This window comes from Sciurus carolinensis, chromosome 12 (assembly GCF_902686445.1).
Source record: "Sciurus carolinensis chromosome 12, mSciCar1.2, whole genome shotgun sequence".
NCBI classification, from domain to species: domain Eukaryota; kingdom Metazoa; phylum Chordata; class Mammalia; order Rodentia; family Sciuridae; genus Sciurus; species Sciurus carolinensis.
In genome coordinates this window covers 2,694,908-2,719,305 of record NC_062224.1, presented here as the reverse complement: position 1 = coordinate 2,719,305, position 24,398 = coordinate 2,694,908, and the positions used below count along the sequence as shown (strand labels likewise).

Below are 24,398 nucleotides of genomic sequence, written 5' to 3'. Positions count from 1 at the left end.
CCAGTTGTCACCCACCTCCTCCTTTATCCTACTCTGCTTTGGCGTGGGCCTCTCTCCCGCTTGGTCGTGGGCTCCTGCCCTCGTGCCCTGGGCACACGACGTGGAGGAAGAGTTGGTGGACTGGGCCTACCTGCAGCCGGCTCCATCCCGTGCTCTAAAGACGCGAGCAAACCACCCTCTGAAGGCTCCTGCACAGACGCCAGAGCTGAAGCTGCTCTGCAGGGAGCAGGAGGCTTGCCAGCTTCTGCCCTTGCCCTCGCCTCACTTCCCACTCCCGGGAGCGCTCCCGCAGGGCCCGTCTGCGCAGGGCGTTCTTGACCTCCTCCTGCAGCGGCTGGCGGGCCATCTGCCTTCCTGGCTCCCTTCCTCCTGGAAACCTTTCCACTCCGCCAGGACACGCAGAACCAGGCTCCTCTGCGCCAGCTCCCCAGCAGGCACCCCACCTAGTTCGGCTAACTCCCTTGGCAGGTTTTGGGATCCTTGGGGACAGGGACCATTTATCATTGCATCCCTAGCACCTCACCCAGAGAAGACAAAATAACCACTGCAGGACAAAGCAACCCCCAGGTGGGAACTGCTCCACTCTGCTCCTTACTCTGAACAGAAGTGAACCCTGCAGCCACAAGACCCAACGCGGCTCCCGTGGCAATTTGTACAGCTAGGTACACATGCCAGCCTCCTGCAGCACTGCCAGAGATCCACACTGCCCTCTCCCTTCCTGCTCTGAATGGCATTTCAGTGCCTGGACAGACTGGTGCTGCAATGGCAGAGGAAAACATCTGCTGCCACTCCACACCTCCACACAGGAGGTAGATGTATGATAGCAGAGAACACGTCACGGCTGCCGGAGTTCCCAGAAGACCTTCTGACCTGACTGCACATGCCCCAGATTTACTTCTGCTTGGATTCTGCTGGTGGTGGTAGCCATTAGGGCCTGGGAAGCCATCCCTCTCTCCTAGGGTCAGAGAGGCCCGGAGGTGGTGTGTCCTCACCCCTCTCTGGACAGTCTCTCCAGGCTGCAGAGCTGACATGACCTTCCCTGCACCCACCACCCTGGATGCAGCACATGGCTCTCCAGGAGACTGTGGCACCCGGGGCACTGAAGCCTTTCCTTGGACGGAGCTGTCCCCGAGTTCTGGGCACTGCTGCTTCCGGGCATTCTGTGTCCATCCTGCCAGGTCAGGCAGTTGTCAGGGAGAAGCAGGAAAGACATGGTGGGGTGCTCCCCACGGGGAGGAGGAGCCCTCGGTGCTCCAGCTGGGGATCAGTCGGGCTGAGAGGCCTGTCGCTCGGGTCCTGATTCCTGACTACAGTGCCTGATGGTGAGAGCCCTGCCTGTGATCCAGGATGTCCCGTGCAGCAGGGTTGATTTCTCAAGAGGAACACAAGTCACTGCAAGGCGGCCAGTGAACAAAGCACTCGTGCCTCTTCCCACGCAGCCCACAGGCGCTCAGGCACAGCGTCCCTGCACCTATGTGGGGTATTGCAGATAACAGGGCACTCTCACATACGGCGGCTCGTTCGAACACACTGCAATCTCCTGTGCGAGGTGAGCTATGAATCGTCCACGTATAAACCGGCATCTCTGAGAGCCTGCAGGGTACGCTCACGGAGCCTCCCCTCCCCAGTGCCAGAGGACCAGGGCTGTGGCAGCAAGTCACACTCAGTTCTGTGTGGCCAGGTGAGTCTTGGCTCCTACGTTTGGTCATATCATCTGCATTTTTAATAACCTATAGCTGAGACTTAACAACTCCAGATCCATTACAGTCACGGTGCAGCCTGCCAGCCAGCAGCACCAGGCTGTCCCGGATGCTCCCAGGACGGCGGCTTCTCAGACCACCCAGAAGCCCTGCATCAGATTGACCTGGCCTACAAGCCCAAGGAGCTCCATGCCAGGGACCTTCCCTTCCTCTCTGCTTTGCCTGTCTCCTCCAGCTTCGCCTGGGGATAGCAGCTCAGCGGGACAGGGCCTGGAGAGAGAAACTTCATCTGGCTGCTTCCTGATCACTAGGAGAAGCTCGCTTGTCTGTCCAGCCCCACTCGCAGTGCAATGGGTGTCTACTGGCCTCCTGTCTCCCAGCCCCCTGTGAAGACTACTAGCCAAGAACCCCTTTCCTCGCAGGCCCTGCATCTGCTGTCTCATAAATTCTGATAAAAGCATCAAGATAGAAGATGGCTTTTCAGTGCTCCTTGATTCTGGGAATGCCAAAGTGAAAGCGCTCCTCATCTGCGCTGGGACAGCTCTCGCCTAAGGAGGGCCTGTTGTAACATTCAAATTCTTCTCTCCCCCTTGGAGGGAGACTCTCTCTTCCCTGCTCTTGCGGCGGGCATGGCTTCACTGCATATTCAATACCTGGTTGGAAAATGAGCAGCTCTGCTCAGCCGTGGGCTGACAGACTGCAACTAGGAAGGTTTTTATTGAGAAGTGGAGCTAAGCTTTGGTAAGAGAAATCGGGCGCGGTTTTAACTGCTTCACTAATCAAGGCAGGATCTGCAGACTCCCCACTGTTCCCCAGTCAATGCACCAGTCACTGCCAGGTTGTCTGAATTCTCGCTGGATGCTTTTCACAGGAAGGCAACAGGCCGGAGTCAAGGTGTGGTGTCTCTCCGTGTACGATGGACCCCCTTCAATGACCCTTCTTTTCCCTAACTTGACCTTTCAACTGAGCTTGACTCCTTTGGCGTGGTTTCCAGGACAGCAGTTTAAGTGTTGCTGGGCCTGCCCTAAGTGGCCAGGCCTTGTCCCCAGGCATGACCACGGCACTCGCTCAGGAGTGGCTACCATCAGAGAGGGGCCCTTCCAGCCAGCGGATGGCAGCAAGGAGCCTTCATCTCTGCTCCCCATATTTCTCCATGGAGAAAGGGCATGAGACTCACTTTCAGCCTTTGCCAGGGGCATTCAGGGCCTCCCTGGCAATTTCTGGCTGGCCCTGAGCAAGGGGTTGAAGTCAGTCCGAGGACACCCGGGTCCTGGGCTCTTTGTCCTGCTTGCCTTGTCTCCAGTATTTGTCCCAATCCTTTCCACTGAGGAGGCACACGAGGCTGGCTGGGTGGCTCAGCTGACGAGGGTGGCTCCCCCAGAGCCCGTTCCTCTAGAACTCCTCCTCGGCTTTACAAGGGGTCATTTAAAGAATCCAGGTCAAGTTTCCTCTGGATATTTAAGATGTGCGGCACCTGCCTCTCCAACCCTAAGTCTCTGGGGACATAAGGGTGAATCACCAAGAGAAATTCTGGTCCCAATCTAGAATTCCACTTCCAAACCACTTTCCTCCATGGCTCCAGTGATGGCCTTGTTAATCTGTGGCTTGTAAGGGCAACTTCAGGAAAGGGCCAGAGTTGAAGGGGACATTCAACAGGACTTGGCCATTTTATGGGGGTGTGTGTTGGGTGGGGTGGGGTGAAGTGGTTGTCATCAACTGCAATTGCTGCTCACCTCTGGGACTGATAAAAGACACATTTCCAGGGCCTACAAGGACACCTTGGCCAGCAGTCGTTCTTAGGGTTTTTGACTGAGGCAGCTTCGGGCCAGCCCTCGACACAGCCCACGTGGGTCTCCGCCCGGGCAACATGAAGTGCACTATCAGCTGGATGAACCGGGGTCAACATCAACAAGGGGCCCCGGGGGGAGGGTTGGGGCCTTGGTGGACCCAGTGGGGCTGTTGCAGACTGAGACAGGGGTGGGGGTTGAGGTCGGGTTTCTGGGCTTATTTGGAAAGGGGCATCATTCCAATGGGCTGTATATAAGAAAATGAAGTCAACGAAGTCCACACGTGGCTGCTTCCTGTCACCACACTGCCAGACACCCAGGCCTTGCAGTCACACACTGAAGGAGCCAATGTCTTGCTTCCAGGCACCTGGCTCCTCAGACTCGCGTCCTCGCCCCAGCCCGGAGGGGCCCTCCCTGCCTGAGCCACCAGTTCTGCTCCATTTCTAGCTTCCTGGGACCTGCACTGGCCTCTCTGGAGGGCGGGGGCTGGTGTCAGAGTCACCATGAACAGAAGTGAACTTCCAGGAGGCAGCCTCCCCCTGTTCACAGAAAGGAAGGAGCGCATGGTGCTGCGGCGCTGGAGGGGGAGGCGGGAGGCACCGGCAGCCTGGGTGGGGAAGAGTCTGGTCCTGCCCCGGTGAATGAGCAGGTGCACTCAGACGGTCCCCGGCTCCCACCTCCCACCAGCGCGAGCATCCCGGGCCAGCCCGGGACAGCCTGGGACAGGAGGCCGCGGTCAAGAGGGCCTACCTGTATCTCTGCTTCACAGACTGCTTCTCGGCGGACTTGCAGACGTGCCCCGCGTAATATAATGGGAAGAACAGAAAGTTCCAGTTGGTGGCAAACCAGGTGAGGGTGAAGGGTGCATCGAACTTGGCGAAGGTGAGCTTGGCGAGCTGCGTGGAGCCAGCCCAGGAGGCGCACACGCACAGCACCACCGCCACGCCCCAAAAGGTCTTGTGCAGCTGTTCCCGCGAGCACGTCCAGTGGCGGTGGCTCGTCCTCCCGCCGGCCTCTGCCCCGCCCGGCGCCTGGGCCTCCGCCGGGCCTGGGGGCTCCCGGGGGCGCTCCTCCCCTGGGGAAGAGAAGGCGGTTAATGGCCTGCGGACTGTGGAGACGGGGCTCAGGGCAGCTCCTGCATCGTGCGCCCTGCAGAGGGCAGCCTAGGACGGCCTCCCAGAGCCTTCCCAGCCAGGCTCCACTGCCCCACCTCCCGGGACCCGCTGGAAACAGTCTCAGGCCTTCGTTGGGCTCCTGAACCAGAACGTGATTCCAACAGGGGACCTGCCTGCCTGGGTTTGGGAAAATCCTGCAGAGCATCCAGTGGTTGACATGTTCTGATTCCCTCAGCTCAGTTCACTGGAGCCAAGTGCTGCGGGATGCTGGGAGGCCCCGGGAGGGACTTCCCACCCAGGGGTGGCAGGTCTTGACCTCCAAAGGTCCCCGGCCTTGGCAGGAGCTCCTGCTGCCTGTTACAGACAGGCTCTCCTTGCTCTGCCAGGTTGGTCGCCACGGACCCCTACTCCATCTGCTCTAATTCGCTTCTGTGGATGGACGCTGGTCCCTCTTTGAAGCTTTACTTAAAAACCGCAGCCTCTGGCAGCTGGCGTGTGAGAGGCCACAGACACGACACTCCATTGTAGAGCTGTGTCACTTGGGGAAACCGGGCTGCGGCCGCGAGCTGCTCCTGCAGAGCACTGGGAGGTGAAGGGCGTTATTTTCCACTGTTTGCTTTCCATTCACCATTGTGTGTGTGCCAGTCAGCCGGAAAGTTAAACCGCGGCGGCTGCTGTCAGTCACCATGAGCAGAAGTGGACTTCAGGAGGCAGCCCACTCGCCCGGGGTGTGCTGCCTGGCACTGAGCTGAATGGGCACCCGTCTAAGACACCTCACCACAGGGTACAGGAAATGAGGGTCTCTGTATATGGTTTAAACTTCATGGTCCTTTAACGACCTTGAATAACATTAAACCACATTTTGTATGCTTTCTGAATTAGTTCTGTGGGGCGAAATCCTGATTCAACGTAGACCCTCAAATAGGTGCTAGCTAAGGACTGTGACTGTCCTAGTCAAAGGTCGACAGGTGTTCAAGACGGGTGGAGGACTGATCCAGAACCTGTTGGACGAGGCTTCTGCTGCCTTCATCATCTGCTTTAGTAACATGTGCTCTCTTGGCTTTCCTGTGTGTGTATTTGTCCATCTTGAAGCCCTGGAAAACCAAGTGTGTAGGCCCCTGGGAGCTGCTGACACATGCCTATCTGCGTCCCTGCTGCAGGTGGGAGCAGCACAGGAGGCAGAAGACAGAGTCCCAGCCTCTGCTTTCCCTCCTCCCACCAGGACTCCTTAACTCTGCTCGTGGTGAATTCCCACACCTGCAGGCGACTTCCGTTCCGGGTAGAAGCACACAGATTCACTGTGCACCCGACTACCTGCCAGTTTTGATCAGCCTCGGCAGCCCTTCGTTGCCGGACAACAGGGTGCCTGGGGGAGGTGGCTGGGGAGCCTTCTCGCTAAATGAAGCCCTGCCACCAGCTCCCAAGGAAAGTCGGCTGTGGAGCTGAAGAGGCGGCCTCATCGTCAAAACCCAGCTTAAGGATGGACGGCTGGGGAGGCCGGGGACCCAGGAATTTGGGTCAGGGCATATTTCCCCAGTTACTGTTTTGTTATAACAAATTAAGCTTTAGGACTTGGGGAACCGAGCGGTGGGGCTGTGTAGCAGGTACAGGGAAGGAGAAGACCCCAGACCCTGTAATTTTATGTTGTGCTTCAACAGTTCTCCAATCTTGTGCCCTCTCCGATCCTCTGACCAAGGGGATATTAACAACACGCAAACAGAGACACCGTAAATGAAACTCAGCACTCTTATTTAAAAATAACATGTGGGATGGAACTGTGTTTTCAAACGTGTAATGCAGGTAATACGCATGATAAGACAAAAGGATTCCGTGGCCACTAAGTTTGGAAAACACTAAATTCAACTGACAGGTTCTTTGCTCTGGGAATATTAGGGCACAGAGTTTCCAGGAGGCTGCTGTAGCCTGTAGCCTGCCTGCCATCTTTGTTAAGTGGGTGACATCTGTGTGGGTCCTAGTGTACCCTAGAACCCACTTTGCAAAACAGTGGAATAGGCCCTGAAAAAGTAACAGACAACAAAGTCTAATTCATGGCAAACCCTCCAGTCACTGCATTGAGTCTCTCGTAATAATAATCACCTATCACTTACATCACCTCACACATCCTTCCTGCTTCTAGATACCTCCTCCCTCACATAAATACAAACCATTCTTTATCAATATGTTATGAAAGAACTGAGAAGCAAGGATGAAAAGCAACCCGTAATTAGGGAGCTCTCGCTGCTGGCGCTGCGGCCTTCCCGGCAGTCTCTTGCCTGTGCGGGACACGGAGTCCCCCAGACCTGTGCTCCTTTCACACGCAGACCCAGACCCACGCACACAGCAGAAGAGGATTGCGTTGTTTTCGTCCTGTATTTATTTAAGCTAACGCATCACAGCCCAGGCTTTACAGAACTCACGGGGCTGTGTGCGGTAATGAGACCCAGGAACCTCTCGACTGGCCAGGAGATGACCATGAAGCATCTGCCCCGTGTCCACAGCTTTGGTGTAGGAAGTGTGAGGTGTGATCACTGTTCTTCAGGCAGCCTGGGAGTGACGGAACATGCCAGGGGAGGGTCACAGCACTGTTATGTGCAAAATGCAGACTTCTGTCTACAATCATAACAAGCAGTCACCAAGAGAGCGTGGCTGTGGGCCCCAGGGTGCTAGTGACTGGAGTCAGGGTGAGCCCGGCAGGATGGAAGGGCTCTGAGTTAGGGAGGAGCCAAGCCCAGCGTCAGGCATGTGTGACCTGCTCAGGGGCAAGCTGGATGAAGCTGGGGCCACCTGCAATCCACCCGCCTCGCCCTGGGGGGATGCTCAATCACGCAGCAGGAGAAACTACCAGGTTTGTGGAAGGGATGGGAGCAAATCCAGATGTCAACGGACCCTCCTTCAGTAAGGAAGCACAAGCCACGGGCTAAAATGGTGGAAGAATAAACCTAAGCGACACAACAAGCTTAGTTCTCAGGCACGTTTTTCTCCACCAGTACGCAGGCCGCGCTTCCCCCACCAGACCGTCTGCAGGGTCCCCTTCCATGAGCTGTCCAGTTAACACCCAAACAGGTTCAGGCATGGAGTTACGGCGAGGAGGGCATCATCCCTCCCCGAGAGCCTCTCAAATCTTCAGGTGCAGGAAGCTTCTGTGACTCGCCCTCCTAAACTTCAGGTCAAGCATGCCTGTTTGATTTCACTCCATTAGAGCCGAGAGAGGCGGTGCCGCTAGGAAATCAATACTGAATTAGCCACATGCAGCTCCTCTGGCCATTAGTGCACGACTAGGGGTCCTATTTATGTCACCTTGCTCACACTCTCCACCCCCTCTGCTGGCAGACCGTCTGCTTATGATCTTCTTGTACCCTGAATTCCACTCCTGCCCTGTAGGCAGCAGCTCCGGAGCGAGACAGATCCTGCCCTCTGGCCAACAGTGGTGCCGACAGACACTCAAGTGTGGTTTCAAGCGTCTTCCGGTAACTGTGTCACCTCTAGATGCTCCATTTGTGCTACGTAATCCCCCCAGACATACTGCAGGGCAGGAGGGTCCTCCCCAGCCCTGCTGCCTGAGTATGAGAGAGAGAGGGAGAGAGAGTAGGGGTGTGCCCTCTTGTGCACAAGGGATACTCGCTGCACTGAGACGTGTAACCACGCCTGTGCTCACGAGCTCGTCTGAGCTGTCTCAGAATCCGGAGGGCGGCCAGCACACAGTGCGAGTCCCACCTCGCGAACAGTCCCGCTCCAGGCCAGTCCCCAGCGGGACTTACAGAGGAGTCACACTCTGGCCCAGCAGAAGCGATACCCAAGCAAAGGCAATGTCCAGATCAGTGTGTGAGCAGAGTCCAGCCTAGCCACCAGCCCATTCGGGGCCCACGGACTGTCCGCTGCTCTTCCCTGAGACAATGTGAAATTGGGTGCTTCTTACGGTGGTGTGGTGGGAGCATCTCTACAACGAGGAAGCAATTAGGATTGGAAAGTCATCTGCTGTCCCCCGAAACTTCCTAAGAAAACACCAGTGTTTCTTTGACCAGCTCCCCTGAGGCCCTCTATGGAAAAGTCTCCAGAAAGAGCCTGTCCTTAGGGTAAGGGGTCCTGGGGCCAAAGACACCACTGTCTGGCATGGCCCAAGCCTCCTGCAAGCAGAACAGGAAATGTCTCTCAACTGGCATCTACATCCACAGGACCCACACGGATATTTTTATAGTTTTACTGAGGTGCAGTTTTCATCCCATAACATTCAGTCATCTTAAGTGTGCAGTGCAGAGATATGGAACAAATGTATAGCATTGAGAACGATGGTGCAGATTTAGAGTAGTTCCATCACTCCAAAATGAGTCCTCCTGCCCCCTATTGCCAGCCTCTACCCCGGGCCGCTGGGATCTGCTTACTTCTCTAAAACTTGCTTATTCTGGACATTTCATATACTTATGCAGACTTCCACCTCTGGCTTCTTTCATTTAGTACAGTGTTTTGGGGGTTTGTCCATGTCACAGCACATGTTAACAGTTCATTCTTTTTGGGACTGAATAGTATTCCATTGTGTGGATATACCACATTGTTCATCCACTCATCTATCCATGGGCGAGAGGGTTGCTTCTAGCTCGGGGCTATGTTGAATGATGCTGCTATGAACATATGTGTAAGTCTTTGTGCAGATGCATAGACACATGTTCATATTTTCTTGGGTGGACTCGTTACATTTTAGGCCACTTGTCCACCAATCTTATCTACCACCTCCTCTGGGGCACAAGGCAGACAGAGCTCTTCGCAGCAGGGTGTGCTCAGTCCAGGGTTTGGAGAGCACACATCTAGCAGGGCCAGAGCTTCTCATTCCATGTCCAGGGGCACAGCCGAGAACTGCCCAGGGAACCAGAGTACACACACTTTTTTTTTCCTGGACTGCCCAGGGAAAGACAAAGCCTGATGAACGACTTTCCATTTATTGGTCACTGATGGATACACCAGCTCAGGGCCTGGCCACCCAACCAAACAGCTTTTACAGAACTGTAAAACCAAATTAAATAGCTTTTGCAAGATGAGGAGCCTGGAAGAAAGCTTTTGCTTATGGTTTTCTGCAAACGTAATTTATCTTCCCAAAATGCATTTTGGGTTTTGTTTAACTCATCTACTTGTTAAATACTTGCTCAGTGAGTTTACGTGTGACCCTCTTTTCTTAAGCAGCGGTGTGGAGGAAAGGGAAGGATTGCAGAAGGGCGGTCACAAGTCCCAGGCCACCTCCTGCCCCCGGTGTCCAAAGGCAATCCTTGTGTTCCTTGTGTGCTGAACTGTCTACATAGGTTCCCAGACCTTGGCTCAGAAAACAATGCTGCTCTTCATACATGTCCAAGGCCTCGTCTCTGCTCCTGCCTAGCACTGGTCCCAGGGAAAGAAAGATCTGTGGGCAACTGAAGCTGGATGCTGGCCCTGAGAAAGCAGGTGGAGGACAGGGGAAGGGAGCTGGCGGAGCTCCCAGCACATGCGCAGTCTGCGGGAGATGTCCTGCGTCTCCCCACCACCAGGGTGGCACCATGATGATGGCAGACTGCACCATGTTTACGTCCGGGGCGCATCGTGGTCTGAGCATGCAGCAGGTGCTCTCGAGGACTCTGCAGATCGCTCTGAGAGTTACTGTCTCTAAGGTCACAGGTTGGTGAGTGACTGAGAAACAGTTCCAACTCAGGTCTGGTCCACCTCATAGCAAGAATAAGAATGGAGAGCCTCCTCCTCCTCCCCTTTCCAAGCTGATCAGGGCAGTGGTGCTAAGAAGCTCAGTCTGAACTGAGTAACACTGAAGAGGGACTTCAGGTCTGCAGAGGACAGACCTCAGTTTTCAACTTGGAACAGCCGGAGTATATGTGGCATTTGGGGCTGGGATTTGTTGCCCTGGAATATGAGAGTGTCATGGACTTAATGAATGTCCCAAATTCACAAGTTGAGGCTCTGACTCCCAGGGTGGCTGTACTGGAAAGTGGGGCCTGTACAGAAGTAATTAAGGTTAAACGAGGCCAAAGGGTGGGGTTCCAACCAGATAGTTGAGGGTTTTAGGAGCAGAGGAACAGGAGCTCCCACAACCCCTCTCCATGGACACAAACAGAATGGAGACTGGGGAGGACACAGGGGGAGGAAGGTGAGTCAGCCAGGAGAGGGCCCTCATTGGACGCCAACCTTGCCCGCACCTCCATCTTGGACTTCCAGCCTCCAGAACTGTCAGAAAACAGTTGTCCTGAAGCTATCCATCCTGTGGCAGGCCTGAGCTTGACCAGCACAAGCAGGTCACAGTGGAGAGGCAGGGGGCACAGACAGAGAGCTGACCCTGTGCAGGACGTGATACAAGTCGCCGGTGGCGGAGTATTCATTTCGATGACCTGTTAGAAGACATAACTGCCCAGATCAGAAATGGGAGATGCTATCTCGTAACTCTTGTCTCTGGGGGATGTTGAAGCCTTGGCTCTGAGGGGATTTCCGGAGGTAGTGTGTGGAGACAGAAGGCACCTGCCACCAAGAAGCCATTTTTAAAAATGAAATTAGCATTTTTCCCTGGAAACTGATTTCCCTGGTGAGGACAGAAAGTCAGGAGGTAGAAGAAGACTGCTTTTCAGGGGGCAGAGTGAGGATCCTCCGGAAGTTCCACCTGAAGCAGCCTGAGAGCTGGGGCCAGCCAGTCTCCATCCTGCCCCCTGCCTGCATTGCCACCATCCCAGGAGCAGCTCGGAGTTGGCATGTCCCTTGCCCTGGCTTTCTTTGAGGCTCCAAATGTTCTAACTGCCCTAGTGACATCACCTCAAGCCACGGGCTCAAGACAAGCCTGGAACTGCACAGCTCGGGTGGACTGTGGGCCACGAGAGGCTTTAGGCAAGGCTGTCAGCACTGGGGAAGTGCCGGGGTCGGTGTCTGCCCTCGGGAGGGAGTGGGCAGGGAGTTTCAGGGCTTGCTCTGAAGACATGTGAGTGCCCAGGTCAGCTGTCATCTTGTGCCCTGCTAGTCCTGGCCTGTGCAGCCTCCAGTAACTCCACCGCGTTTATGTCTGGGGTGCATCATGGCCTGAGCATGCAGCAGGTGCTTACCAGGTGCAGACCCAGGAACACTGGGTGCTGCTAAAGACCTTCCCACACACCCAGGCAAATGCACACGGTTCTCTGATGCTCCTTCTTTTCAGGCAGCATCTCTGCCTCGGAAGTAGACTGGAGCTCAGTCTGCTGCACCTCCCAGGCCACCATGGTTTACAAAAGGGCGGAGTGTGTGCAGGGAGCCCCTGAGGGAAAAGGCTGCCCCTGCATCTGCAGGCCCTTTAGGAAGCTGGGGACGATGCTGGTCCCCTGGTCTTGGTTGGGTAGAGCTTCAGGTGAACACACGCAGGAGATGGGGGCCATTTCACAACTTTCCTGGAAGAAAGAACCGCTGCTCTCTAAAGCAGACTGCAAGTCCTCAGCAGAGCCCTAGCGCCCCCAAGGCAGGACTGGACTTGCCCAGGAGAGGGCCAAAGTGGCACTGGTCTTAAGGTGCTACACTTGACCTCCCAGGCTTAATCTCTCATGGAGGGTGACGTGGCCGAGCTCGTGCCCATGTGGCATGGTGAGGTTTAAACCAAAAGCACCTGGGGTCCCTGGACAAAACTGGGAAGCTTCTCTGTGAGGACTTTCGTACTTTTTGTGCCATCTCATCACCTGGGATGCCACCTCCTGCCTGTGACTTCCTGCTGCTGAAGATCATGGGAGATGTTTTACTCATGCAGCTAGTCTTTCTACTCCCTGCTCAATCATCCAAAGCACCCCCAAAGGTGCCTGCATCTGCTGGCACAGGTGCACAACACATACACACACACACACATGCACACACACATACACGTGCACACACACATGCACACACACATACATGCACACACTTACACACACACATGCACACACTTGCGCACACTGATCCCCTGTTATCCTGGGTCTCAGTCCCCAGTGCTCTGCTCTCTATTGCTTGGGAAGGGCTTTAATCAGCTAAGCCAATCTCTGCTAATGAATAAGCTACTTAATAGACTCAGAACTTCCTGCGAAAAGAGCCAGCCGAAGATCTGTTCTAATCTTCCACAGTAGAGAGAGGAGGCCAGGCTCCGAGAGGCCAGGAGACTCAGCTGCTGTGTTCATTAGCTAGTGCGGAGCAGGAAGCGCAGCCAGCGTCCTGACACCCCACCCAGCCTTCTTCCCCCTTGACCTGCCCGCGAGCTGCAAGACATCCTAACCAGTGGGACTGGATCACTCGCCAGACAGGCTTTAGGAATCAAATCTCGTCTTGGCTTGTCTGACCAAGCTCCTCGGAACCTCTCCACCTCTTCAAGCTGCTCATGGGGGGCAGCAGCTCCACTTCCTACGCGGAGACATCAAAGGCTCGGGCGCAGCTCCGCATCCTGCCTTTGCTTCACCTTCCTGCCTCCTTCCTCTCAGCCTGCGCCTCCTTCCCACCCTCCTCCTCCTCCAGGCAGCCTGAGACTGTTCTGGGATCAGCCTCCTTCCTCCCCTTCAGATCGCTGGCCCTGCCCTAGGACGGCGAACTCGCCCAGAGCCGCTTCCGCCCGCGCCCCGCCTCCTGCGCTCCTGCGCCTCCTGCGCCTCCTGCGCCTCCTGCGCCTCCTGCGCGGCTCTTCCCTCACCTCCTGCAGCCCGCCTGGCAGAGCAGCGCCCTCCTGGCGGCATCTGCTTCCTCCTGGTTTCCATGGCACTCTACTTCCGGGTCCCCGCCCTTCGGGCTGCCCTGCTTCCCCAGCTCCCCAGCTCGCGTGGCCACCAGGGTGGCTCCCAGGTCTCCATCTGCCTGGCAGGCTCTCTCCCACCCCCTGGACTGCGCCTGTGGACCTGGCTGAGCCTGGAGCCCACCCCTTCACAACCAGGGTCCCTCCGCCGCTGTCGGTCTGCAGTCGCTGCTGGTCCTGGTCCGTCCCCCTGGGGTTCAGACTCCCTCTGCACCGCCTTCCCCATCTGCTCTTCTGCTGTCACCACAGCCTGTTGACTCAGCCTCTGAGTGGCGACGGGGTGGGCTCAGGACACAAGCGAACCGCGAAGCAGTCCTCTCGGTGGCGTTGCCTAACCGCGTACTCCACGTCCTCACCCGCGCAGCAGGATCTACGCCAGGACCCACCGTGTGCGGGTGCCGCGGGCTGCCGACAGGCGACCCAGGGCAGGGGCTCCGGACCCGCAGCCCAGGGCACCAGCCCAGACCCGCCTGCCCCTCCTGCACTAGAGCCTGTCCAGCAGGGCGCCTGCCTTCCCGCCTACGCGCCCCACAGATGCACACCTGTGTGTGAGCGATGTGCACGCCCTGAAACAAGGGTCTTGGCTCAGTTCTGACCCTCGTCACACCTAACAGACTTTGGTTTTATTCTATCTTAAATACTTCATGAAACATCGTGGCTGAGGGATCAGGTCTCAGGCTCTGCTCTGAACAGCACTGCTGCACACGCCTGTCCTGCACGTGCAGACCTGCAGTGACCCCTCTCCCCTGGGGCCCCTGCCTACCTGTTCCCATGCACACTCACTGCACCTGGCACTCAGGAGGCCCGAGTCTGCCTGCCTCCACCTGACCCTCCCCCACGCCCCACACCTCCAGTTCACCTAAGCTCAGCCCCAGCTGCCACTTGCCGAGTCTACCAAGTGCCACCGTTCCTGGCTCTGCACCTTTGTCTGAGGCTCCCTCTGCCAGGAAGGCCATCTTCCTACCCAACCTGTGAACCCAGGGCAGAGATGGCATCCTCTCCGATCCCTGGCCACCTGCACAGGTAGTCACCACCTCCAGCGTGGCAACAGGTGGGATTCTATGGCCACATCCTGGCTTTGCAGGATAGTCCTGTAAGATTTTGCCATTTTGGCCAAGAAGAGGGTAATGGCGGCAAGAGTGTTGTCTGCTGCTCATCTGGGTCCCAGACAGAAGTGAGTTCACTTTCCACGGAAATGCCCTATTTATTTTACTCTCCTTCCATGGAATTATAAAGGAATTGCACTTCAACCTGTAACCGGTGCCTGTGTGCCTCTGACGCTGCCCCCTGGTTGGGAGGCTCTGTTGGGTCAAGGATTGTATTTTACTTCTCCTAGAATCTCCCAGAACCTCTGGTTCATTCTCTTGCGCATGTTACATAATGTACTAAATTGACGCATGAATGACTTTGTCACTGGCGTTTGAGGCCTGGGGCTGGTCAATCAGGGAAACATCTTTGGGCATGGAGACCTTTGTCAGCGCATGTCTCAGGTTGGGCCAGCAGGATGGAAAACTGCATGCCGGGATAGATCTGAACCGAGCCACAGGTAAGTGAGCCAGCCCTGCCTGGGGGCAACAGAGACCACCTCTCCCTGGAATAGAGGCACTAAGAATGCCAACAGCCATGGCCTTGGGGTTCTGGTGGGGTCCAGAGCACGCATTATGTTGCAGAGGGAGCTTTATGAGGCAAACATTCACTAAGCACCTATGAAGTGCCCCGAGAAGATGCAATCCTCTCTTTTTCTCAGTCATATAAAGTTCCTCAACATTTGGAGCCAGGCTGATATGGATTTGAAGACCAGCTCTCTTATTTTCTAACTTCATGACCTTGTGCAAATGATTCTGGGAGGCTCAGTCTCCTCATCTGTAAAGTGGATAATAATATGCACCCTCGCATGTTGGGAGGGCGGAGATAAGGCAGCCAGCTCCCACTGCACAGAAGCCGCCACATGTTAGATATTCACCAGCACAAACTCCCGTTCTCACTGTTATAGGAAACACCACTGCCCTGCTTCCATAAAGAGAAATGATTCCCCGAAACCCTCAGCCAGCCCGAGGCTGGGCAGTAAACCCCAGAGCCTTCACGCCTTTCACAGCCCCGCACGGCTGGCCTCCCAGGGAAGTCCTTCCCACTGTTCTCAACTGTTTGTTCCCAGCGAAGATATTTTGGAACACAAATTAGCTGTTTGTGTGATGATCCTAGTAAATGCTCCTGTGCTAGAGATGCCCCTCTGACCAACAGTGTCTGCTTCTGATGGGAAAGGCAGGAGAGGGCATGGAAGCAGGCTGTGACCCACGCAGCCATGACAGAGCCTCCACCTGGCCAGAGCCCACACCGGGAGCCTCGGCCCCTTCCGAGACCCAGTCCTGCTCTCCTCAGGCGTCCTGGCCAAGCCTCTGCCTGAAATAGCCTCTCCTTTCCTCCACGCCTGCCACGTTTTCTCACATCCCCCTAGCCTCAGTGGTGACACCTCCTCCTCAGAAGGCCTCCCTTCAGAAGGGCCTCCTCCCCAGAGGTCTTCTCCTCAATAGGGCTTGCTCCTCAGAGGGACTTCTCAGAAGGCCTCCTCTCACACAAGCCTCCTCAGGAAGGTATTCTCCTCAACAAGTCTCCTCCTCAAAAGGGTCTTCTCCTCAGGAAGGCCTCCTCCTCAAAAAGCCTCCTTCTCAAAAGGCCTCCTCTTACATAGGCCTCCTCCTCGACAAGCCTCCTCCTCAGAAGCCTCCTCCTAGGAAGGGATGTCTCAGAAAGGCCTCCTCTCAGCCTCCTCCTCACACACAGGCCTTCTCCTCAGGAAGCTTCTCCTTTAAAAAGTCCTCCTCTGAAAGGCTTCCTCCTCAGATTGCTCCATTTTCAGTTTCCCCATGACACTTTGTTCTTAGCGCTGCACCAGAACTCTCTACCTTTTATTTGACAATTTATCTGTAAGGTCGCTTTCCCACTGGAAAGAAATTTCCTTAAGAGAATGACGCTAGCATTGTTCGTCTTTGCGTTTTCAGGGACTTGTTAAATGGTCACAGGACACAGAGTAGAGCGGGATGAATTCTTTATTGCATAAATGAAGTCATCTCGTCCATCCTCCTGTGTTTGAGTTCAACCAAGCACTGCGTTTTCTATTTCGGTTTTATACGCACCACATGCTGGTGCCTTCTTGCCTCCCCTTGGATGACACACTCCACGAGCTAATAAATATTCCTGGCTGGCTGCCTTCCACCCCTGTAGCCTGTCTGCTATTCACGTACAGCGTGGCACGGGACCACCTTGCCCTGGACATCCAAGGAAAACAAAAGGATTCAACACTTCCAAAACAAGCCTGCAAGAGGCAAATGGTTTTAGAAAAACAGACCAAAACCCAAACCAGACAGACATCAAGGAAAAAGCCATCAGAGAGAAAGCCCTGCGTGAGCCAGGCACAGCCGGGCAGGTGTTGGGAGGTCCTGACCCGCAGACTCTGGCTGAAGGCTGTGCAGGCAGCCCATGCAGCCAGGGAACAGGGCTTTCTAGAATCCCTGCAGCTCTGCAGGTGCCCAGCCATTGTCCCACACAGTGCTCCTTAGAGTAGCAAGGTGTGCTAAAGGAGCCTGGCTGTGACAGCAGCATGGGTCAGATATTTATTGAGCACCTACTGTGTGCCAGGCACATGCTAGATCCTATCACTCACCTCTGCTTCATCTCATCCCCAACTGTCCGCTCAGGTGGGCTGCTACTTCTTCACATTCAGGGGAACTGAGGCTCAGCGGCAGGTTTGCACAGGTCAAAGTGTCTAAGGGGCAGAGCCCAGCCTCATCCTCCACGGGCCTAGTGTAACACACTCCGTTTCCCACAGCTGTGTGTGTCAGTGCTGGTTAATTAAACCAAGTTCAAAGTCAGGCAGGGGCCGCCCCTGTGAAATGGACTCCTCTGGGCTCACTCAGCAGCCCCAGGCAGAAGGGAGACTCCTCAGTTTCATCCCCTGAAGGCAACCTCCTGGAGGTCAGAGGGCACCCCTGTGCCTGCTGCTGTCACTTACTGTCCCTACAGCAACTCTGGGGCCACAGCCCCTGCTCTGTGGCCTCATCACCAAGTCCAGCATATCTCCTAGTGAGCTCAGGCCTATTCTATCCAAGGTGGGGTAGCTCCACGTTTCACCTGCAGCTGGACAACAGAGCCAGCCTGAACAGGAGCAGGTGGAGGTGGGTGACGTTCTGTGCACCTCACTAGTGCCTCTGCTTCCCCAAGAGAAATAAGCTTCCTCCCATTGCTGCACCTGGGGCTCTGGGAGGAGCCTGGACCCACCCCTGCCCCAACCCCCCAGCAAGGTCAATTGAATTCCTGGGGGAGGCCAGTCCCACCAGGTCTTCCCAGAGCCAGGCGTGGGGAGGCAGGGAGACAGTCACAGGAGGAAACCCAACCTCCTACGGCAGACCATGACCAGAAAGGGGTGCCTGCAGGTCAGGGCCAACAGTGGGTCTGCCAAAAGCATGGGCTTACAACCCCTTCTGCCCTTCACAGCGCCTGACTCCAGGTTTGGGGACCTCTCTCCACCTTTCTGGGCCTGAGTCCTCCTCTGCAGGTACCAGATGGCTACCCACCCGGCCTTGGTGGATGGTCAGGTTGGGAGCACCCAGCCACTGCCAGCCTGTCTGGCCCTCACAGGTTCTTAGCTTTATTGCAACAAGAACTCACGCACGCACAGGCCTTACTCCAGGGTGGTGGAAACTGGCGTTCCCCTCCCCTGCAGCGCCAGTGGCTGTTCCCTTCAGGACTTGGCAGCTCCTGGCCCAGAAGGGCTGCCCTCCTCCTCCCGCCTGTCCCTCTCAGGCTCCTCCCGGCCAGCTGGACCAGCTGCAGGGAGTGCAGGACTGAGAGGGTCCCTCGGTTGGAAAGCAGGGTTCCCTCTCCTACCCCTCTGCTCTCCCCCACATGCCCCGGTGGGGGCGGACCCATGCTCAGTGGGCGACACGGAGGGTGGGACACATTCCGGAGCCCACGGGAACACACCCGTGGGCTGAAGCAGGCTTCCCCGCACCTGCCAGTCCCGCCCATCCCCACCGAGCCGGACGTCCCTTCGCTGGTGGTCGCGTTCGGCTGCAAAGCCGCAGAGAGGTCCCCGCCTGCACCCGCGGGGCAACACCCGGCCCAGGCGGTCTGCGGGGAGGATGCTGCAACCCAAGCAGCCCCGATGCGTGGGCGGCGAGGTGGGCAGCCGGCAGCGCCCACAGGGAAGGCGTCGCCGAGGGTGCCGCCGCGGGCGGACGCGCGGGCGCTGCCCGGGGAGATCGCCGTGGCGGGCGGCGGCGGCGGCGGGGTCCGCGGGCGGCAGCGCGCAGCACTGCGGACCCACCCCCGGCGGCCGGCGGCCCGCACGCAGCCCGCGGCGCGCCCAGGTGCCAGGCGCAAGGGCGCAGGGGCGCGGGGCCCGCGCGCCTTACCTTCCACTTTGGTGAGGGTCAGGACCGGACTGTTGCAGGCGCTGAGCGGGGCCACCCGGGCCGAGTGCTTCTTCATGGTGAGCCGGCGCCTGCAGGAGCGCTGCCGCCAGTCGCTACATCCTGGGGCCGGCGGCGCGCCTTTCCCGGCCGCGGCCTCCTCCTCGCCCCTCGCTCCTGCCCCGCGCCGCTGCTCACTGCGGCGGCCGCCCCGCCGCGCACATCCTCCGGGCCGCGCAGCACTCCACACGCGCGCGGCCTCCTACTCGGGCTCGCTGCAAACTCCAACGTCACGTCCCAGTGCACTCCCCACGCCCCGCCGGCCGCTCACCTGCTCCGCCCCCGCCCCGGGCCGCCGGCCCCCGGCCGCGTCCCCTGAGCTCCCAGCCAGTCCCACAGGCATCCGCAGGCCTCCGCCTCCCGGACCAGCCCTTTGGTGGCACCAGCGCGTTTGCGGAGACCCTGAGCACGTAAGCCCCAGTCCCTGCAAGTTTAACCAGGAGGTGCTCGACTTGGATGGAGAGCTGACTCCTCCCCTGCGCAGTCCTGAATTGTTTTACTGGGAAAGAAGGAAAAAAGCAAAGCTGCCCACAGCTTGCCTTGGCTTCTGAGCCTAGGAACACGTTATTTGTCTGGCCCTAAAGACAGCTCTTTTGGGGGAAGAAAATGCAAAGTCCACAGATGCAAGGCAGCCAAGAGAAAAGGCAGGCTTGGAGGAAAGCTCCCTCTCTGCCGGGCTCCCAGGATCCTGCTGCAACTGCAGGTACCACCTTTGGTTCTGCAGGCCGGGACTTCTCAGCTGCCACGCAGACCTGCTGCCAGTGATTGGTTGAAGGGACTTGTTAAAAATCTCCGATTTACCTATTGCTTCCCTAGTGACCGCTGAGTCCAGAGGGACCTTTATCATTTATTATTAATCTGGGACAGTGCATCATGAAATGTGCCCTGCCATCCACCATAGGTAGGACTCAGGACTCTGTACCCCAGAACACCAAGGGCGCTGGTTTATAGGATCTCATTCACATATGACCCAAACTCCTTCCTGGCCCCAGCCTCCATAGAAAATCTGAAGATTCAAGGTGGGTTTGGTTGTTGTTGTTGGTTAAGTTCTTACCCAGAGTTTCAGAACCTGTCTCAACGTTGATGTTCCACTGTATTGTCATTCTGATCCCCAGTAAGGGTAACTCAGTAGAGTGATACAGGTGGAGAGTGACCCAGAACCACAGGGTTCCCCTAACTTAGCACCTACCAGCTATTTCTGGTGACATCCACCCGCATGCCCCCAGTGTCCAGCAGAAGTGGCTCCTGGAAGTCGCTCTGGTGGGGTCCTTGTTAGTACCTGCCCTCTTGAACAGCCACGATGAGCAGAGTGCCTGAGTCTCCCAAAGGCCAGGGCTTCTCAGGGTTGCTTCCCCAGCCCTACATTCAAGGAAGCATTTCCAGGATCCCTGCAGCGCCCTCTAGCGGTGGCCTCCACACCTCACACCTCTCCCAGGAACTTGCCCCAAGGACCCTAGTGAGGAGACTACCAAGCCAACCATTTCCTTCTCTAGAAATGAGCTGAATGCACAAGAATTTATCACAAAATAATACTTCCATGTGGTGTTTCACCAATTTCATCCGTAGCATTTGTTATAGACATAATAAATAAAATATCACGTGAAACAGTACCCATCTTTGAGCACCATCTATCAGATGCTGTTAAGTGTTTCACATAAATTCATTTCTGTATGGTCATTGTTACCTCATTTTATAGATAGAAGAACTGAGATTAAGAAAGTAAATCAAATGTCCTAGGTCATAGAGTAACTGGCATAGCAGTATTTTAAACCAAGTCTTCAAAGAAAGGGCTAGTACCCCTGTGTTCCTCTACGTTGCAAATATAAAATGCAAAACCAACACCTGACTGTTCCAAGTCCATGATGGATGGGTGTCTGGTAATCCCTACCCTGTGGCCTTTGGTCTGAGTGTGCCTTTACGGAGCTGTGGTGTGCAAGCGTCGCACACTCTGGGAGGGCTGGGGCTAAATTTGTTGGGGGTGCGTCTCCCTCAGCACCTCACGTTGGCCCCCCGCCTCATTCTACAGGCAAGTCACAATGAAAAGTGCCTGATAAATATTCGTCTTTTATAAAAATAGCTGTTTCTACCCTCTGCAATGTTCCGCGCAAGTCAAATAGTTTAACAATTGGGCCTTGTTCAACACCGCTGTTGCTAGCGTCCCTCTTTAAATAATGATTCCTAATTCTGTTGGTTTGGTTTTTGTCTCCCTGCAGGGGACCCCAGGAGTGTCTGGACCCTGAGAGGCCACTGCTGTCCCACTTCTGTTAGCCTCTGCTTGCTGGTTATCATCTCTCCTCTTTTTAACCTTAAGCACAGTGCGCTGTTCCGATCTTCCCTCTTCCGTACTCAGCCGCAGCTGCCCTGTGCTGTCAACACAGGTTCCACAGGAAACTCCCCCATGCTGCATTCAAACCAGGAGTTTTGCTGCCTGACCAAGCGTGTACAGCTGCTGCTTCAGGCAACTCTTCCTTGGGAGAGTGGCATGTGGTGGGGCCCATATTTAAAAACTCCCATGCAGTTATCTGGGAAGTTGGTGGCGTACTGATCTATGGGCACACGCTGGAATTTCGAGAATTCCAATAGTTTAAAATACCATACCCAAGATAGCTATCATGGTCTAACTCTGGGATACCTGGAAAATTGTCTAAGCTCCCAAATCCAAAAGCCCAAATCTCTAATTGCAACCAAACACAAGAAGGCTAGAAATTCTTTTCAGAGAGATGAGATTCCTGCAGTATCAATAGAAATAACACTGTGTCGATAACATCCAGGCAAGAGGACAGGACATCTGATCTCTGACTCTGTCCCTCTTCGGAGGGTTCCAGTATGCACTAGCCTCTGGGTACAACGGGACTCCCGTCTTGAGTGTAGTAGCACAGGAGAGTACCAGAAAGGCATTCAGCAGATCTTCCTTCTGGTCTCCTGAACTGCCCGGTGTAACCAACAGTCTGCTGGCCCAGGCCCAGCCATGGCTTGTTGTAGTGAGAGGGGAGAAGGCAAGACACCAGTCCTTTGTCACTGGGCCCGCCTCTGGCTTGTTTATCCTTTCATCGGTGTGGCTGGGGAGTGGACAGGGTGTGTTATGCACTGGTGTGGGGCTCCTGAGGGTGCAGTCCGGTGGTCCTCGAGGAAGACAGCAGACAGGCCTGGCAGAATCGCCAGGAAGGGTAGTGACGTCAGCCTGGCTGATTCCTCACGTCCTGGAGGCTTTGTCCTTCTCCTGGTGCTGGGCCTCGGCCTTCAGACTCGCATTGCTCCGGGAGCTTGTTCTGGCCCTTCCAGGGCTGGTCACGCTTCTGCCGTCCCTGGGGCCCAGCCCTGCCCTTTCCATGAGTGGTAGGCAGACAGCTCTGGTCCCACTGCTCTCTTGCATTTGCTGGGTTAAGGGGTACTCATGGGTCCCTGGAGACCCGCACAGCCTGGGTAGTGCCCTGGGCACCAGCCAGCAGCGAGGGTTGGGCGCTGGCTCTGCCAGTGAGACGCGGCCAACCTCAAGCCCTCCTTCTTCTCTTCTGGCCTCGGGTTTCTAATCCGGGCCTGGGAGGGTCAGGCCTCCTTGGCAGTTCCCAGCAGTTTCCTGCTCTCTGCAAAGCAATTCTGCCTCTTATCCGTTGGGGTTCTCTGTTAGATCAGGTTTGTAAGACCAGACGGCACTTCTGAAAGGAGTTTCAGAAAACCACTGATTTGATGATCTCCCGGGTCCTCCTGGCCTTTAAAATCTGGGGTGCATGAGCTTATCTCCCCAGAGTCAATTGTCACAGCCTCCAAAGAGCTTAAAAGCAGGTTGTCTTTGTGAGTATATCCAATTAATGAGTGGTCTCACTTTTTTGCCACACTCGGAAATACATTTGTCAAAAATTGTACACTAAAAAGGGTGAATTTGACCATTCATAAATCATGTATGGACTTTAAAAAATGGAGAAAAATACATTTCACATCAACACCCATACATAATTTGTATGCATGTACCCAGATCATGATACACATATACCTGTGTAGGTAGTGTGGTGCATGTATTTACGTGATACACACACTCATCTGTAACTGATTTAACCAGTTAGCGAAATACTCCTTTTACCACGTGAGAGCATTGGATCCTCTCCTGTTTTCTCCTATCAATTCCACTCTGTCCTATTTTCTCATTACAAACAAAAAGTGGGATCCCTTAATTTGTCTTGATTATGATCCACCCTTGGATCATAATCAATGTGGTTTGAAGAATACTGTTGAGTATCATCTCAACAGTATTAGGTATTAAGGTATATGAAGACTTCACTTGATATGTTCATAGTGAATAATAATGATTTTTAAATCCGACGGGGGTTTTCCATAGTCAGAAAACAGACACTTTGATTAATTCACTGTGCAGTATCAGCTCTCTCTCACAGTTAATTAGTAAGAATAACATTATTTTTGTGGTTGTCAGTGCTTAAAAGAGCTGCTTAAAGTGGCTCCAGGAACCCAAAACGGAGTTTCCCCAGGTAGCTCAGGGTGCAGTGCTCTGGTCCCAGTGGAGAGAACACCCGGGGAAGACAGAGGACGGGGACGGGGACGGGGCGCCTCGGCTCATGCTGAAACAAGCCAGCACCCCAAGTGCAGGAGCCTGCAGGACTGTGGGCCTCTCTCACCCTCAGGCACCGTCTTCCCCCAGGCACCCAGGGGCCTCTGGAGGACAAACTCAGACTCCCCAGGGTCCCACCAGGCCACCTCCTCTTTCTCAAGGCTGAACGACTTCAGCTGTGGGGAACAGGACAGGAGGGTGGGGGCACTGGCTGTCACCATTGGGCTTTGGGGACCAGCCTCAGTCCCTCCAGACACCCCAGGGCAGCCCCGCAGTGAGGAGACACAGCTGGCCGTGCTGCAGCTTAGAGCCAGGACCATGGAGAACCCCAGGGCTTCCTTCCCTGGGACACTGGAGAGGTCTAGCTGTGTGGCCAGTGCAGACAGCGAGAGAGTCTGGCACACAGGAGGTCCTGGGGAGCAACACCCCTTCCCACAGGGCACAGGCACATCTTTGCTGTCGTGTGTAGTGGTGTGGGAAGGGGCTGCTTGTCAACAGTACCACTGGGACACCTTACTTAATCTCTTCCCGCTGGGCATCATGTCTTTAGGATGGAGAGAGTGATGGCGTCTGCTTACAGTGCCGCTGGGAAGATGAAGGGGTTCATGTGTGCAACTGCTCATAGTAGCCCTGCAAACAGTCAGGCCCTACGCTCCTGGCACTGATTTCGTTCTCTCCCACTAGGTCTGGTCACGGGGCCACGAGGAGGGTCACTCTGATTTGTCATACCACTGGTGTCTAACACAGTACATGGCATCTAACACAGTGTAGAAGGTGATCAAGGCAGGAAGACCAAAAGCAAAGAAGAAATGAACTAGTATATTCATAGAATCCAGAATTCTAGAATTTTCTGGAGCTGTCTGTGTTCATTGGACTGTACTTTGCTGCCTGCAAAGTCAGCGGAGATGAACCCATGTGCGGATGACCCTCTTCTGCTTTGAATGGGTCTCTCCGCCTCTCCCTGGTTCCATCTCACGGGAAGTGTTTTGGAGACCCTGGCTCTGTACCCAAGGTGAGGAGAGAGATCTGATGCCATTTAGTT

At 55.5% G+C, this 24,398-nt stretch overlaps 1 protein-coding gene across 3 annotated transcripts in view; it reads right to left on the bottom strand.

Annotated features, from left to right (window-relative positions):
• The window catches only part of Slc35f3 (solute carrier family 35 member F3), a 255,451-nt gene that overhangs the window by 59,290 nt on the left and 171,763 nt on the right, over window positions 1-24,398 (bottom strand). Inside the window, exons 1-2 of one of the 3 annotated variants that reach the window (XM_047520727.1) lie at window positions 19,985-20,107; window positions 4,238-4,562 (exon numbers count right to left, since the gene is read on the bottom strand). In XM_047520727.1, coding sequence (XP_047376683.1) covers window positions 4,238-4,562; window positions 19,985-20,003 — 344 coding nt within the window. In that variant the 5' untranslated portion in view covers window positions 20,004-20,107. Of the gene's footprint in view, window positions 1-4,237; window positions 4,563-18,738; window positions 19,019-19,984; window positions 20,108-24,398 lie in introns of those variants that run through there. The other 2 variants (XM_047520726.1, XM_047520725.1) reach the window with 2 other exon arrangements.